The sequence below is a fragment of the Euwallacea fornicatus genome, chromosome 30 (genome assembly GCF_040115645.1).
Source record: "Euwallacea fornicatus isolate EFF26 chromosome 30, ASM4011564v1, whole genome shotgun sequence".
NCBI classification, from domain to species: domain Eukaryota; kingdom Metazoa; phylum Arthropoda; class Insecta; order Coleoptera; family Curculionidae; genus Euwallacea; species Euwallacea fornicatus.
Genome location: NC_089570.1, coordinates 138,086 through 156,999, shown reverse-complemented (window position 1 = coordinate 156,999; position 18,914 = coordinate 138,086). Strand labels below are relative to the sequence as shown.

The 18,914-nt window shown below is 36.9% G+C and overlaps 1 protein-coding gene across 4 annotated transcripts in view; it reads right to left on the bottom strand.

Moving 5' to 3' along the window:
* The window catches only part of LOC136347820 (interference hedgehog-like), a 52,233-nt gene that overhangs the window by 5,297 nt on the left and 28,022 nt on the right, over positions 1–18,914 (bottom strand). For 2 of the 4 annotated variants that reach the window (XM_066298137.1, XM_066298139.1), the window contains exons 1-2: positions 5,232–5,471; positions 202–286 (exon numbers count right to left, since the gene is read on the bottom strand). In XM_066298137.1, the coding sequence (XP_066154234.1) occupies positions 202–277 (76 nt within the window). In that variant the 5' untranslated portion in view covers positions 278–286; positions 5,232–5,471. Of the gene's footprint in view, positions 1–201; positions 287–5,231; positions 5,473–18,914 lie in introns of those variants that run through there. The other 2 variants (XM_066298140.1, XM_066298138.1) reach the window with 2 other exon arrangements.

Below are 18,914 nucleotides of genomic sequence, written 5' to 3'. Positions count from 1 at the left end.
GCTTATTATAATACGAATTTTTGCATTTTACGTTAAAACAGATGTTTCTTGAAAATAAGGCGAACGCAATTATTTGCCACTCTTACATATATACCGTCACTACATTATGGGACACTCTGACGTCCGAGTTACCGTCTGCGATACGGTGCAGGACGAATAGATCCGCCCAATCAATATGAAATAAACAACTATTACGTATACCTGCTAGCACGAAGGTAACCCTGAAGTTAATCAAAGCAACCAAAATGGCACAGAACCCATGGACCCACATATTCATGCAGCATCCCTGAAAAGAAAAAATAAACATATTTAATTCAACTATACCGATTATACTAGTAGTAATATAGAACTCGGTGAAATAAGTTAAACAACCCTAAGGGCGAAATTATCAAAGTGCAGGTGAGATTGTTCATGACGTAATTTCCCACGCCAGAACCTCCGAACATGCCCTCACTCAATAATCTCAAACCCAATAAATTAAAATCGGTTCTGCATCAAAGAAATATAAATTGTAAAATCGGACACAAGAATAATATTGCATTGAATAATCGACGGTAAAAAAGCACTTAGACCTGTGGGTGGTTGAAGGCGAAGTGGAATGGAGCTTGACGCTCTAAAATGGTAAGACCCACGCCTTTCAAGGCGATGAAAATTAAATCGGTTTATACACAAAAACCTAAGTGATGAGTGTATATGTATAGATTTACGTGTACAATCACTAGAACTATGGGCAACCAACGGAAATCCAGCCGGGGCACCGGATACCATAACTTATAGAAAAGGGTCAGAATGTCTGACACACACACGTGCATGAATCACTTGAAACTTTACAAATTATCCCCCTCAATACGTAATTTTTATTCATGTCTTCGTCAAGTGCTCCTCTCAACACGGATAGGTCTTCCCTTTCGACTCGAAGGGGCGCCTTGGGTGGCTTCCCATTCTTCCTGAATGACTACTAAAACAGTTTCCGCATATTGGCACCACCACTGCAAAAACTCCTTAATTACACTAGTACCTTTACACAGCGCATTTTTTTTTGTTTGCGTTTTCCTTCTCGTTTTTTCGCCGATTGTCTCGATAGTTTTTCTTTCTCGGGGCCCATTGTAAACAGCTCACTCGCATGTCTGGAATTGGAATGCGGCCTCTTGGTCTCGATTTTCTTTTATTTGGAAATAACTGGGCGTTTCATGACGACGACGGGAACGGCGATGGTACCGCTTCGACTCGCTCACAGTACCAGAGTCGTTAATCTTTATTTGAAATGTATGAGAATATTGCACCGTACCTATTTAGAATAAGCAGAAAGGAGATTGGTGGTAAGTAGGTTTTGATGAATTGGGACTTCGAGAGGTACGCATGGTAAGCCGCACAAATGCTGTGACATTACCACCTTTACTCCTTGTAACCATAAAAATAACTCGAATTATTGTTGCACTGTCGCAAGTAAATTTTCCATCATAACTGCTAGAACATTCGGTAATAAGCGTTAACAGTCGGAACCCTGTAGAGTGCAACTCTCATAATAACAGAATCAGGTAGTTGCATAAATTATCTACACGAAAGTACAGTAATTTTAGTTTGGTAAATGATTGTGATTTGTGTAGGCCCACGCCACGAGTCCAACCCACCATAGTCGAGCTTTAAATAGGTTAATTAATAGGTTAAAGAAAAACACCATTAATAATATTAGATTCCCATTAGGGATTGCATCACCATAAAGGGAAATGGCTGAGATCGAGTAGATCGATCTTCGTTTATGGGCTTTTTACAAGGACCTCTATATTGATACACCTTGAAGGTTTTTAGTGCATTCTTCACTTCCAAATTTACATAGCCTTCCAGGTACCGCTTCATCTTCACGGCGTTTACAAATATTCCAATAAGCATTCTAAATAAATCATTTTTATTTAAAGTCAATAAGGAATCGATGTAATTGATGGTAGTCATCAACTCAGCATCTCAAGGATGTTTGTACCTTTTGAGATACTAGATCGGCTGGAATACCGGACCGAGTCGGTTGGTACTTTTCAGTTCGCCGAGGCGAGAAGGCGGGCGGGGATCTTCAGTTGAAAAGTTGAAAATTCTCGACTTTCGATCGAACAGTTTTTAAATCATTTTGCGATTGTTTGCCCGCATCTAATCAGTAATATGTGCGCCACCAAACTTTACCATGGGCAGAGGTATGCATGCGTGCGCCCGTGCCAGCGCCATGGCAGGCGCTCGCAAATGGGTTGAAAAGCTTTTTAAATTGGGCCACTTAATAGAGACCTTATACACACCTACACATATCTCTTTTGCGGAAAGGACACGTCGACGGGGGCCAGATAGGGCACTAAATCGATAATTCTCAGAAAACATTAGGTAAACAAACATAAATGTATATTGTTTGCTTTCAGGGCATCGATAAGGAGCCAATGTGAGATTGTTGCGCTTACGGGGATCAGCAATTGAGAGGTGCTTATATGTAGTCCAGAGCGTTAATGCCTTTTGCACCGCTAATTGTTGCCTGATCGCTGAGAAATAAATAAATTTCGATAACGAGTTAAGGAACGGAGCACTTATCGAAACACAAAAAATCGGGGTGTTTTATTTGACACTTTGATGTATTTCCTTAAGTGGGAAACTCGGCGATTCTATCTTTACGCATTGATTTAAATATGAGTAATATGTTAATGAGGAAGGATTAACATAAAAATCTGTTTAGTGTCAGTCAGGCTATTTTTGATCAAACCACCGGCCTTTTATGGTAAATTTTACTACAAGTTCTACCGGTTTTGAAACAGCTACAGACATAATTTCACGTCCTCTTGCAGTGGTCATTAATATTTGAATAACAACGATTTAAAAGAGCGTTAGGTAGGTACCTACACGCATACGAGGTGATGATGTAAACAAGTCGATCTTCAATGTTATACATCGTCTAAAATAAGTGATTTAACGCAAACACCCCAGCGAACGTTTTCGCATTGAGTTTTATTTCAAAGTAAATATTGAAAAGTGACGTTAAAACGATAATGAAGCTCGATTGCGTTGCCAATGCGGCCTTTACGGCACGAAAAAAAGGCCGAATTGAAATTGCTGCATGGAGAGAGCCACGGGGGCATGGAAAGGCCATTTGAAGTTTCCAGAACGTTTTGCCGGAAACGCATTGCTTCCCCGTGTGTCTTGTCCGTTAATTAGTCGATTAATAGCACGACGTCGTCAATTGCCGGCAAAAAAAAAAAAAATAAATAAATAAATAAAAAAATAAAGTGTTTTGCACCGATGAAGAAATCTGATCTTTATGTCATAGCTGTGCTCAAAACTCTATCAAGTACCCGACTAAATGACCATTTGAGCGTGTTTTTACCTGCTTCGATATGTTAATTCCGTGTTTTTTTACCGTCCTTGACTTCTGGGCTGGAGGAGCTCGGGACACCATCGAAACTTCATATAAGCGCCGTTTTGTGTAGCGCTTCGTGGCGAAGCAAATAATACAGAATGTCGGTAGTATTCCACTGCTATGCCAACTATGCACACCTAGAGTTAAAAACCGCGCTAATCTAATTTCGTGTGCTTCTTTATGTGGAACCTCATATAAATAGCTCCAGAGCATCCAGTCCAGTCCCATCCGAGCCCAAATGACATCTTGCGCCGTTCTCATTTTTCCCAACAGGAAGTCTCCGTACTTTTAATAGCTACGTACACGTTCTAACAATGCCGCGCGTCTCTATAATTTCTAGTTCAAATCTTGAGCAACATAAGGACACATATTCCTGCACCTCAAGGAGGGAATATGCCGAACAGGACTCATATTCGGAATTGAGGCACGGATAATCTCACTTGACTCGACACATAAATAAATGTGCTCATTGAAATGCAGTACGTACACGGAAAAAACTGATTAATATTCTTCGTATGCCGAAACCAAGCCCGATTACTTTTCGCGACAATTTGTCTTGATGCACACGTAATTGTTTTTTAAACGAGTATATAAATGTTGCTAATTAATTATCTTTTATTAAATAACTTCTTTTGATAGGTGTTACCGACAACGGAGGGGCTACTACATTTGTCCAAACACATGTCCGATAGACATACACAGGGGGTTTTTAAAGCGGGATTTTTGCCGTGCGGCAAATGGAAATTTTCCATTTCGTACTGAGCAGCACCGAACGCGCTACTTGCTGAAACGCGCCCAAATGAGGCACAGACCTTTCAGAAGTGAAGAACGCTCTCGAGACATGAAACGAGACATGGAAAACGCACAGTAAAAATATAATCCCTTTTTTGCTTTAAACATTTCTGCAGTTTATTCTAATCGGGGATTTGCCTGCTATTCTCCCTTTTCGAATGCATAAACAAACAATAACAGTAAGCAGGTATTAAATTTCGTGACTAATCTGCCCGTTTTCCCGTATCCCAGCACCGGCCCGCAGCAGGTGCAGACGGGGCTTAAATGAGGATCGTAAACCCCGGCTACCTGGAGCACTAATCATAGGAGTTTTAACATAATAGTGTAAGAATTAGATACTAAAATAAGTGTTAAATTACGATAGAACTGATATCGATTTTTGGAATTTGAACTGCATGTCTGGAGATAGAGGGATTTGAATCAACATTATTTGTGAACACACACATAATACGTATGTCGGTCTAATACCTACACACATCGATAAACAAGCTGGACACGAACTTGTTACGGATATACAACGAAACGCTTTTTTAAAATTTATATATTGGGTGTTCATTATGCCTGGGGACACATTTTAAGAGGCGAACTTATGCAGAATTTCAGGATAATAAGTTAGGGCTGCAACGACTACGTTTTTCAGATACAGGTTATTCAAATTAAAACTGCAATTTCGGTTTTGGGTGTATTTTTGGACAGTACCGTGACGTTCTGAACGAAATTTTGCATTCAGGGAAAGTTGACGACGAGAAATTCAATTTTTACTCAGTTTTTCGAGTAGTTTTCAACATCTCAAGTAATAACATAAGCACGTTGAAATATATGCACGAAAAGGTTCCATTTTTACAGCAGAATGGTGCAATGGTGGGGTGATAGGAAGCAGGGACTCAAATGAGCGTAGAATATTCGATACAAACAGTATTGCCCTTTGAAGCAATTGAACCTTTATCCACGGTTTCAATACTATGCACGTTGACACAACTTACACAAATACATACATATATACATATACGAACATATATACATTATATATATACAAATATACACATATACTTACTAAGTTCTACACACTATGAGATCTGGAAATAAGTTCTCTTCCTCCCCACCCCAATCAACAGCTATCGTCTGCAAACTTAATTAATACACTCCTAACAACTTTAATTCAAAATCCTTCACTCCCTCACTTAGTTAAATAAGCTTGAAGAACTCACTGCTAAAGACACACGTAACCAAACCGGCACCACGAAGTGCGACGGCCGGGGAACTGAAACGTACCGAATCGAAGTGAAAGCACGCACGCTGAAATCGTTGAGACGCCGCGGTACTACCTGGGTTTGTTCTCACAACGGGCAGAACCTATCACGATTCTGCGCGTTTCATACGTAAGAGTGGATTTTCAAATGTTGGGCTCAATCCCGACCGTCGGAGACTGGTTTGCACCGTTGTGCCAACAGAGCAAACGAGATCTTCGGCTCATGGAAGAGCATGTTGCCGATAATATGACCCTTTGTTTTACAACCTGCGGCCGAAGCATGGGTCTGTTTTTACTATAAATATCCATACCGGGGAATTGTAAAACCAATTACAACCCTCATTTACGTAAAATGTAAGTTAGGTCACCACTCCTCCTACCCCTACTACGGCGTAAAATTCTCCGAGGCGATAGCGAAAGCCCGTCGGGAAGATGAGACGACCACGAGGAAGGCCGTGAAATCCTCATCTTTAGAAGTTTCGACTTTTGATATGTACATTCAAATGTACATATGTTGAGGGTGTGTTCATTGACGTACGTTCGTACGAAATTCGAGGCGCATTTTTCCCTTGACCATCCCCCTGACTAATGCAAGCACACCTGGTACGTACATATCTGCACTTGTCCACCATATATGACCTTATATTGTACATAAATGCGCCTTCTCAACTTTCCGATCCCAGGCCTCCGATGACATTTTTTCACCTCTTTCCGTTTGGTCTTTTTGCAATTGACAATTCAATTGACCGGGGCCGGCTTTCCAAGAACGGTTTCGCGATCGGCTTTTGTTGTATTGCCGCGACTCTGGCGCGCAGACGCGTTCAGTTTTTTCTTATTTGCGTTTTCGGTTTATCGGATCGAATCGCTTGATGAAGTTTGCGACTTAATTTAGCCGCAATACCATGGACATACCTGAATTTAAGTGGGTGCGCGTTTTAGGAATTTATTTAGGGTCAAATAATGCGAACAAATGTTGCGGTTTTGCAAGTCACAACCGAAGAAATCTCTATGTCATCGGTTACCATGTGACCGACTCCGCGAAACTCACAAAAATTCCAGTTTAAACATGCAACCTGGCTTGGTCCGCAACGATTTGCAAATGTTCTTAAGCAAATAAGGATCTACCCACGATTTTATCGAAAGCTCAATGCGAAACACAACAAAATTCTCTACGTGATAAATACTTAAGGTACTCCAAGTCATTGCAGTGATGTACTTAAACAACTTTCAACACGATTGGAACCTGTTTTTAAGATGTTTTGGAGAAAATAATGACTGTCAAGCACGTTTTGAGGTTTACTCGCCAAAGTGTTAACGTACTGACAGAATTTAAACACTGGGCGTACATTTGGCTACTAATTATCGATCGATTTTGAGCGCCGGCATCACGAACATAAAAATTTACAATAAAAGAGCAATGAGGAAGATCGAATTGGCTGCAGTAACTGTGAATTGTCACAATTGCACTGTTGCCAATTTCAATTTCGACGTTTGCCAAAGACGGCGCTTACACTGTGTTGGCCCCTTACGATACCCCGCTTTTAAAATAAATTCATTTGTTTCGATCCCATGACATTTTGCTCCGGTCATTTGCGGCACTGTTGCCAAAACGAGTCTTGTAGCTTCAATCCGGTCGTCCCTTCAAAAAGTGGCGCCAGCGTAACAATCTCTATTGTCAATTAGAACTCGAGGAGTGAGTTTACAATTTCATTAAGAAATAGGTACCGCGTCGAGAAATAACATACACGTACACATGACGCTAATGCCACAGCGGAGTCTTTGTCGTTTTCGAAAGGGGCCTCATTAATTTCGTGCTTAGAGATGCGTGTGAAGACGTTTCCGAGTGTTAAAAATAATTCAGAATAAAACCAGGAATGCAGCACATAATAATACGTGTATTAATAGCCAGTGGCGCCACAAGAGATTCAATTTTACGATGAGTTTGTTTTCTACCTACTTATTAGAAGGTTTAAATTTTTATTGTGTCGTACCTAGCGGGGTTGTTTCGGCTGAAAAGCCCTCAAACCTTCAAAGATCTAAATACCTACGTAAAAATCCGAAAGGCGAGGAAGTTTTCGGTTCTCATCGACAAATAGCACGTTTCTAGGTAGTAATGAGTTATTATGGGTCAGGCAAGGATTTAGGTTTCACCGGTGCACTTTTTGTGTACGGCCAGATGTTTGCAGATGTTATCTTTTTATAGTATCGATGTACATATGTATATGTTTCCCTACAATGGTTAAGCAAACATATATATACTACCGAGTAAAGACAAAGAACTGTTTTGGTACTGGCGCCCGCATCGACTGCTGTCATCGACCAACAATTAATCGAGCATCTACGGATTTGAAAGTTCGATTTTCCGTTAGGTATAATTAAATCCGTTGAACCAGTATATTATCCTCCCCGTTTTTTGCGTCCGTCACCAGGCCCTTACCTTGTGAATGAAAATCGAAACTCGAGCGAAAAAAACGAAACTCGTCCGACAATGTCAATGTGCACAGTCACATAATGAGCCGTTTTGCAGAAGACCAAAGGCAATACAGACGTGTATCTTAACAAAGTTTATTGAAAAAAAAAACCAAAGCGAGGCAACATTTCATCATGTCAGATGATCTGGTTTTTCTGCGATTATTCCCTCGGCAACTGTGGAGGAAATATACGCCACCCGAAGACGCGCAGCCAATATCAAATAGCCGCATAAGCTCACTGCATAATATATGTTGACAACTGAAAAATGGACGATGGAGCAGCACAATCATTCTTCAATAATTTGCCTTGTAATGAAAACTCGCGATGATTACATACATAGATATGGATCGAGATATTTATTTGCATTATAGTCACTGGATTTTTCGTTTGCGTGTTCAAATCGGACCATCAGTGTGCGTGACAAAAAATGATAAAGCGCAAGTCAGGGGAAACTAAAAATGTCTCGAAGGAGATACCAATTCTCGACGTTCGACTCGAATCGATATACAGGGTGTCTGTAAAGGGTCTTTACAACGCTCTACCACAACTTCTTCAGATCAAAACAAGACGATTTAGCCATATTTAGTCTAGTCCAAAAGTTGATAATAACAGCGCTAGAGGGCGTCAAAGTTGAAAATTAAAAATCAATTTTTTAACATATTTTCCATACTGTACAACATAAAAACGTGAAAGTTGGTGTAGGGGAGTTTTTCATGACGCCGAATTCATATCTGCTAATAAATTGCACTTACCTGGTAGAGGGCGCCACTTACGGCCCACCGCATGTATTAAATTGATTGAAACTTTTTTGCCTCCTGGTATAAATGATTTTCGAATACAGTAGTGTATTTGGTCATCGTTTATAAATAAGAAAGGTATACCTTGTTGATGTTGCTACGAGGAGCCGTTTACGAGATAAATGCATTTTAGTAATTCAGGTGTAAGATTTTAGATTGAACAACTTCCAAACCAAACCAAATCATGAATACAAAGAAATAAGAATATCACAAAAACTGTTCAAAGAGTCCACCATTTGCACGTATACAAAGGTTTATACGCCGAAGAAAATTAAAATGTACTCTTTGCATAACTTCTTCGTCGTTTCTAATATTATTTATTGCATCTTGAATACGTTGCCACAGTTGTTCTTCGTTATCGACGGTTGTCATGTAAACCATGGACTTAAGGTGTCCCCATAAAAAATAATCCATTGGATTTAAGTCCGGAGAACGTGGTGGCCATTTTACAGGGGCGTCATTACCTCTGCCTATCCATTTATTTGGGTACTGTTCATTTAAATGATTTCTAACATTTAGTGCAAAATGTGTCTCGAAAATTTAATTTTCAAATTAATTAAAATTATTGACAATACTTTTATTTAGATGTAAAAATGGACACAACTAATAAAAATTGTTCGTGTAAAAGCAAGTCGTTTACACTAAATACCTGACAAATACATTTCTGAAAGTCGTATTTTTATCTAAAGAATATTTGCTAAACTTTTTTTTGCTAATTTTATAAACCTTTGTATACGTGCAAATGGTGGACTCTTTGAACAGTTTTTGTGATATTCTTATTTCTTTGTATTCATGATTTGGTAATTAAGTTTTCTTGTAAAACTACTGCGAATTATTAAAGGTCTTATCAAGAATACCTTTTTGTAGTAAATAAGTTGTTTAATCTAAAATCTTACACCTGAATTACTAAAATGCATTTATCTCGTAAACTGCTCCTCGTAGCAACATCAACAAGGTATACCTTTTTTATTTATAAACGATGACCAAATACACTACTGTATTCGAAAATCATTTATACCAGGAGGTAAAAAAGTTTCAATCAATTTAATACATGCGGTGGGCCGTAAGTGGCGCCCTCTACCAGGTAAGTGCAATTTATTAGCAGATATGAATTCGGCGTCATGAAAAACTCCCCTACACCAACTTTCACGTTTTTATGTTGTACAGTATGGAAAATATGTTAAAAAATTGATTTTTAATTTTCAACTTTGACGCCCTCTAGCGCTGTTATTATCAACTTTTGGACTAGACTAAATATGGCTAAATCGTCTTGTTTTGATCTGAAGAATCTGTGGTAGAGCGTTGTAAAAACCTTTTACAGACACCCTGTATATTAATCGATAATAGACCGATGTTGCGTATGTTATTCGTTAAACAGTCTTGCAACGATTCACATGATTTATTTCGCGAATATTTGCGCTGTAAGGCCTCACTGGGTTCACCGAATGCAAATTTAACGAACAGGTGAGCGTTTTTCGGCCCCTCCGTTGGTTGTATGACGGATAACTGACGACCGTATCGAACACGCTTAAACATGAAATTGGGCAGGCTCCGATCCAATTTTAAAGGGCAGAAAAGCTACTCTTTCGTTTTTGAAATTTCGGCGAATTAGTCCGGCTTACGGCGACCGATTTATTCTTCCTTATTGCGTTTATACCCCAGTTTGTTGATAAAATGAGTAACAAGCCATAAAATAAGTTTGGCAGCGAATAGGGGGAAACCCACAAAGAAAAGCCGCCACCATTAGGTGCTTCCATGATTTAGTTCGTGATTGTTGAAACTGCATATCTGTGTACATGTGTGCGTAGGTAAATATGTACACTTATTATTCTCCGCTAATATTTTTAAGCAAAACGAAACGATGCCGTTTTTTAACGAAACGAAAACAGGCTCGCCTGAACTGAGATTAAAATAAATTAATAAAGTACAGGAATAATAAGTTAAAACCAACAGACGACACTGGTGTTATACCGTTTGATCTCACCGCCAATAAATTTAGATACAGTCGGTGTAAAAAGTATTCGTACAGCGGCTTATTTGAAAATAAAACGCTGTGGATTCATATTAATGATCAATTTTATTATTTAAATATAATTTATAGATAATTTTTAACATCTATAGAACACAAACAGGTCTGTAAATATGAAACCGGAATTTGCTTCCAAATATCCCTAGTGGTCAATATACAGTGCCACAGAAAAGTATGCGTACCCCAATCAAAAATGGCTGTTTGGACAAAACGGATCAGAGAAGGAAAAACATCTTTTCGAAAAATTATTTATGTCCAAAATATATTAAATTTTATTATTAACAAAACATTTAAAAAAATCCTCTTTTAACAAAATAAAAAAACTCATAATTGCAGGACAAAAAGGTATGCGTACGGGCAATAGATTTTGCGATATTCCTCTAAGATCTGACATGTTGCTGCAAGTTAACGTCTGGTTTCTGCAATAGTTGTAATCTGACCAGCTTGTGCACAGGTTTCTCACTAGTTAGACAGAATAATTGATCGATATGGCGCCAAAAAGTAAAGAGATTAGCATTGAATTGCGTGAACAAATTATTAGATTGAGGAATGAAGGAAATTCATTAAACAGTATTGCCAAAATTGTTGGACGGGCCAAATCTAGTATTCAAAGAGTTTTAGAAAATTTTCCAACCACCAATTCACTTCATGGTGGACCTCGAAGTGGCCCTCCGCCAAAAATAACTCCCCGCATTAAGTGCTCCATTGACCGTTAAGTTACAAAAAACCCCAGAAGAACGGCAGTGGAAATTCGAAATACATTGGAAGACGATCATGAAATACATATTCATTCGGAAACAGTAAGGACAGTTCTTCGCAACAAGGGTTTTCATAATAGAGTTCCCAGGAAGAAACCCTTTATAACAGATACTAATAAACAAAAGCGGCTTCACTTTGCTCATCTAAACATTGATAAAACCAATGATTTTTGGAGTTCTGTCGTATTTAGTGATGAGAGCAAATTTAATTTATTTGGTAGTGATGGAAAACAAAGAGTCTGGAGAAAGGTAAATGAAGAGCTAAATCCTAAAAATATTATTCCTACCGTAAAACACGGAAGGGGGTCCGTGATGGTTTGGGGGTGTATGTCTGCTGGTGGGGTGGGTAATGTGGTGTTTGTAGATACGACAATGGATCGATTTGTTTATTTGAACGTACTCAAAAACAATTTGAAACAGTCTGCGGAAAAACTGGGCCTTTCAAGCGGATGGTGCTTCCAACAGGAAAACGATCCGAAGCATACATCTGCCATTGTAAAAGAATGGTTAATTTATAATATCCCAAAACAACTCCATTCACCACCTCAATCTCCGGACTTGAGTCCCATCGAACATTTATGGGATGAACTGGAGCGACGCATAAGAAAGAGGAGGATCCACAACAAACAGGATTTAAGAGATGCTCTATCGCAAGAGTGGAATGATATTTCAATAGTGTTGACTAGAAATTTGGTTTTTTCTATGAAGAATAGGCTAAAGGCAGTTGTTGAGGGCAAAGGACCAACAAAATATTAAGAATGGTTTTTTTATTTGTTATTTGTTGATGAGTTCTCTCGTACGCATACTTTTTTGAGTTGCAATTATGTTTTCTTAATTTTGTTAAATTAGGGATTTTTTTGTTGCTTAGTTTAAAACAAATTTACTATATGTTTAGACATATATAATTTTTCCAAAAGGATTTTCTTTATTATCCAATTCCTTATGTAAAAAAAGCAGTTTTCGACGGGGGTACGCATACTTTTCTGTGGCACTGTACATATGAGATACCCTAAATGTATTTATTTTCAATAATTAAAATAAAAATTAAAAAATCAATGCGACAAAAAATAAATTAAAATGTACTTTTAAGTGATCACGAAAGTATTCGTACAACGCGTCCTATTGGTTATTTTTCGGGTTTTACAAAAAAATTAGCGATAACAATTTTTTCCTATTGTTGTTTATAGTAGTTTCTACGATATCAAAATTGTTGAATACACATTTGAAGCATTTAGTAAAAATGGGGCGTAAAGGACAAGAGTGTTCTTAAGATATTCGAAATTTAATTATTAAACTCCATAAAGAAAGAAAATCCTATTCCGAAATTAGTAAAATCGTTAATAGAAGTCGATCTACGATACAGTATATTTCGAAGAACTACAAAGAATCGGGAAATATGTATAAAAAGCCAAGATCTGGAAGAAAAAGAGTTTTAAATTTACGCGAAGAGCGTTTTCTTATTCAAAAAATCGGAAAAAACACGAAAACAAGTGCTCCAATTTTGGCTAGTGAACTACCAAATATAAGTGGTAAAAATGTGCATCCAGAAAATGTCCGAAGGGTTCTACGGTCAGCAGGATTTCAGGAAAGAATGTCCAGAAAGAAACCGTTTATTTCTAACGCTAATCGGCAGAAACGACTCGCTTTCGTGAATAAATATAAAGACGAGGACGAAAGTTTTTGGAAAAGAATTCTATATACCGACGAAAGCAAATTTAACTTGTATGGATCAGATGGGAAAGGTAAAATTTGGCATCAGAAAAACACACCATTGGAGGCCAAAAATCTACACTCACCCGCAAAAGTCATGGTACAGCACGTTACTGCATCAAAAATTCCTAATATTTTCCACATGTGAAATCAAAAGTTCAATTTATTTACATAGAAGTAATGTGCAATGTGTCTATACCAATAGCAATATTATAAATATTTACAAAATCTCAACTTATTCTGATAAAAAACAAATGTCATTTTCTAACAATAAATGGATTCCACAAAAGTCTTGGTACAGGTAAAATATTTGAATTTTTATTAAAAAAAAAAGAATGCATTTGTTTATTTATTTGCAGAAATACGACAAATAGTCAGTATCATTTATGTTATAGTCGTTAAAAGTTAAAAATATGGGTAGAACGGAGCTCAGTCAGAGTGAAAGAAAAATTGTTATTCGTTTAAATAAAGAAGGAAAATCTTACGGTGAAATTTCAAAAATTGTAAAAAGGAGTCGCTCTATTATTCAAAAAATAGTGAATTGTTTCAAATATCACAATAGAATTAATAACAAACCAAGAACTGGGCGCCCAAAAAAATTAACAGAACGTGAAACAAGATACATTCTTAATGAAATCAAGAAGGACCCGAAGAAAAGCTCGTCGATGTTGGCTTCTGAACTAAGGGAACATTTTGGAACTGTTGTTCACGAAGAAACAGTTCGCCGAACTCTTCATAAAGGAGGGTATAAAGGCTGTAGTGCGCGAAAAAGACCTTATGTAAGTGCCGTAAATAGGAAGAACCGCGTTGAATTTGCCGAAAAATACAGAGCGATCGAAAGCGAATTTTGGAAAAAAGTTATTTGGTCAGACGAGAGTAAATTTAATCTTTTTGGACCAGACGGACGAAGAAAAGTGTGGAGAAAACCAGGGGAAGCTTTTAATCCAAAAAATACATTTCCAACCGTAAAGCATGGAGGAGGTGGACTAATGGTCTGGGGTTGTATGTTATTTTTTGGTGTGGGCAATTTAGTAATAATTGATGAGATCATGAACCAACAAGTATACCTGAACATATTAAAGGCAAATTTGAAACAAAGTGCGGAAATATTGGGGTTGGAAGAACATTTTTATTTCCAGCAAGATAGCGACTCTAAATATAAGTCTTATACGGTACGCTAGTGGTTGATATACAATACTCCGCATCTACTAGAAACACCTCAACAAAGTCCCGACCTTAATCCAATTGAACATTTATGGGACCATTTGGAAAAACAAATTAGAAAACATATAATTCATAATAAAGAAGATTTCAAAAAGGGTTATCTTGGAAGAATGGTCGCAAATATCCAATGAGGTTACGGGAAAGTTGGTTCGATCAATGCCAAATCGTTTGGTGGAAGTCCTTAAACAAAAAGGGTACTCCACTGGGTATTAATTTTTTTCTTTTTTTACGAATAATAGCGAGTGTTTTACCTGTACCAAGACTTTTGTGGAATCCATTTATTGTTAGAAAATGACATTTGATTTTTATCAGAATAAATTTGAGTTTTTGTAAATATTCATAATATTGCTGTTGGTAGAGACACATTTCACATTATTTCTATGTGAATAAATTGAAGTTTTGATTTCATGTATGGAAAATATTTGGACTTTTTAATGCAGTAAACTGCTGTACCATGACTTTTGTGGGTGAGTGTATGTTCTACCATTAAGCACAGCGGTGGCAGCGTTATGGTTTGGGGAGGAATGTCAGCGGCTGGGGTTGGAAGTTGGGCATTTATTGAAGGCAAAATGGATCAGTATCAATATATGAACATTTTGCGTGATAATATACAGTGAATCCCAAAAGTATTCGGACGCGCTCTTTTTCCAGATTTCACGAGTTCTAATTAAACATATTAGTTATTTTTTCATTTTTTTTACGTTAGAAATGTCTCTATCAACCATCTATTTAGCGGTCTGCATAAAAAAGGAATGCGAAATCACAATTGTTTATATTGAAATTTCAAGAAAAAGTCTAGAGAACCATTAAACGGGTCACAAAAATATCCGGACGACACACACAACAAAATGATTTATAGCAAAAAAAGAATTCTTATGCATTTGCATGCATTTGTTGCTTGCTAAATACAGATATCGCAGAGTAAAATTAAAAATAATATCCATCATGGGTCGGGTACCAAACAAAAGTAATGTTAATTTTGATAAAAGGCAATTAGTAATATTTCATTACGAAAAAGGTAATTCCTATAAAAAGATTGGGGGAATGCTCCAATTAAGTAAGAGCACAGTGGGAGACATTGTAAAACGTTATAAAAATGAAGATAGAAAGCTTCCAAAAAAACAAACAGGTCGTCCAAAATTGTTAAATGACAGGGACAACCGCTTCATAATGAGAACCATTAAGAAAAACCCTAAAGTTAGTACTCCAAAATTGAAGATCCCATTGGAAAATCATTCCAATAAAATAGTTAGTACTGAAACCATTCGTCGGTCCATCAGAAGTCATGGATATCACGGAAGGGTATGCAGAAAAAAACCATGGCTTAGCAGTAAAAATGTAAAAGTACGAATCAATTTTGCTAAAGAATTCATTTCCAAACCAGACAATTATTGAAATGATGTAATTTTTTGTGATGAATCAAAATTTAATATTTTTGGCTCAGACGGACGTCAAATGGTATGGAGGAAAGCAAATGCAGAACTACAGAGACAACATCTTTGTCCTACAGTAAAACATGGAGGAGGTTCAGTTTTGGTTTGGGGGTGTATATCATCACTAGGAGTCGGTGAATTAGTTTTCATTGATGGTATTATGGACAAAAATGCATATTTAAATATTCTAAGACGAAATTTACGGAAAAGTGCGGAAAACATGGACATATTAAATTCGTTCAAGCTATACCAAGACAATGATCCAACAACCAAACATACCGCTCATATTGTTCGTGAATGGCTGTTGTACAATTGTCCTAAAGTCCTTAAAACCCCTCCCCAATCTCCAGACTTAAACCCGATAGAAAATCTATGGCATTATTTGGAAAAACAACTTAGAAAACATGAAATTACATCAAAAACAATATTAAAAATCAGGTTGCGAGAAGAATGGAATAAAATTTATTTAAATTATTTAAGAAAAATTGTATCTTCTATGCCTAAACGTTTGAAAAGTGTAGTTGTAGCAAAAGGTGGCCATACAAAATAATAAATTAATTAATTAGGTTAATTATATATCTTTAAATCAATTATATAGATATAGTAGTTATATGTTAGTTATTACCGTCCGAATATTTTTGTGACCCGTTTAATGGTTCTCTAGATTATTTCTTGAAATTTCAATATAAACAATTGTGATTTCGCATTCCTTTTTTATGCAGACCGCTAAATAGATGGTTGATAGAGACATTTCTAACGTAAAAAAAATGAAAAAATAACTAATATGTTTAATTAGGACTCGTGAAATCTGGAAAAAGAGCGCGTCCGAATATTTTTGGGATTCACTGTACCATTATGTGTGGTAAAACTGGGACTTCAAAATTGGATTTTACAACAGGACAATGATCCAAAACACACCACTCATAACGTAAAGATGTGGTTAGCCTACAATGTGCCGAAACTTCTTGATCATCCACCTCAGTCGCCTGATCTAAACCCCATTGAACATCTTTGGGATGAACTGGAAAGAAAAATTCGACATCCTGATGTTCGAAAAAAAATTACAAGTCGAGAAACATTAAAAATAGTTTTACAAGAACAATGGGACAAAATTACACCCGAAGTCACTGTAAATTTAGTGAATTCAACGCCTAGAAGGCTAAATGCTGTAATTTTAGCGGGAGGAGGACCTACAAAATATTAGTTCATTACCCAAAACCCGAAAAATAACCAATAGGACGCGTTGTACGAATACTTTCGTGATCACTTAAAAGTACATTTTAATTTATTTTTTGTCGCATTGATTTTTTAATTTTTATTTTAATTATTGAAAATAAATACATTTAGGGTATCTCATATGTAGCTCTTTTTTTTTACATTAGTATTTCTTTGTTTTTTTGGGAAATTTAGTGGGTGTACGAATACTTTTATGACTGACTGTACATTGATTATGTAGTTTAATAATGATTTTTCATTCTTCTTCAGTAGTTTCTTTAGCTTTACGCTCCATGTCAAGTGTGAATGCTTTATTTCACAAATACTCGATACTGATGGATGAAATTTGCGATCTACGCCATATTCCGGGCTCAATGTTTATTTACAGTAGTGGCCATAAGTATGGAAACTTCTTTAATATTGCATTTTTTCTTAACTACCGGGTATAAATTGAAATCGAACATATACAATAGATTCAACAATTTTTACTTTATCGATATCCTCGATATATTGGTATTGCCTTTAGAATGCAGATAAAAAAATAAATTTGCTGCAGACAAAAGTATGGAAACTTTTTTCATTTGTTGATAAAAATCGCAAATAATTGATAAATTTATAGAATTTTGCATAGTATCTGATAAAGTTCATAGTAGTAACAATGCCAAAACGCCGTTTGTCTGAAGAAGTAAAACACCGTATTGTTGAACTATATGGAAATGGGAACAGGCAGTGCGATATTTCTAGTACTTTAAATATCCCCAAAGGCACTATCTCCAAAATATTAAAACGCTTCCATGAACGTCAAAGAACAAGCAATGCTCTACGACCGGGTAGGCCCAAAAAATATTCCAAAAGTACCGTAAAATTAATAAAAAGGATGTCGGAGAAAAACTCACAGTTGACTTCGGTGGATGTTTCAAGGCGCCTTGCCGAAGAACAAAACATCGTGGTTCCAAATAGAACACTGCGGAAAATTTTAGTGAAGTGAATGAAGGTTTATTTGGTAGGGTTCCTGTAAAGTCACCGCTTATTTAAAAAAAAAAAAAAAAAAAAAAAAAAAAAAAAAAAAAGTGCGACTTTCATTCGCTTGGGAGCACATCCACTGGTCGCCAGAAAAATGGAAAACCATCTTGTGGAGCGATGAAAGCAAAGCTCAGCTGTTCGGAAGTGATGGTATTCGATACGTTAGACGTCCCAAGAACGAAAGATTCAACCCTAAATACCAGTTGCCGACTGTGAAACACGGCGCATGTTTTTCGGCGTCTGGCGTTGGTCCATTAATTAAAATAAACGGCATTTAGGACCGATTCGCTTATAAAGATATATTGGTAAACCATATGCTTCCGTTTGCTGAGTGGGAAATGCCGTTATCTTGGAGTTTCCAACAAGATAACGACACAAAGCACACATCTAAGCTCGTTAAAAATTGGTTTGAAGTAAACTGTGTGTCGAAAATGGAATGGCCTTCCCAGAGTCCGGACCTGAATCCGATCGAACATCTTTGGGAACATCTGGGAAGACAAACTAGAAGAGAAAAAATTCACAATGTCAATCATTTGTTTAGTATTATAGAGCGAGAGTGGAAATTAATTTCCGTGGAAACATGTAAAAAACTGGTTTGTTCTATGAACGAGAGGTGTCGTGCCGTTATTAAAGCAAATGGCTATGCCACCAAATATTAAATAAAAATCGAAATAAATGTTATTTTGCTTTAGTTATTTAAATAAAATGTATACGTTTCCATACTTTTGTCCACCTTAAAATTTTCATTCCTGTTGATTATTTTTTGAGAATATCTCAGAGCGTCCCCTATTGTATATTTTGATAGCGTACATTCTTATCTAACAATA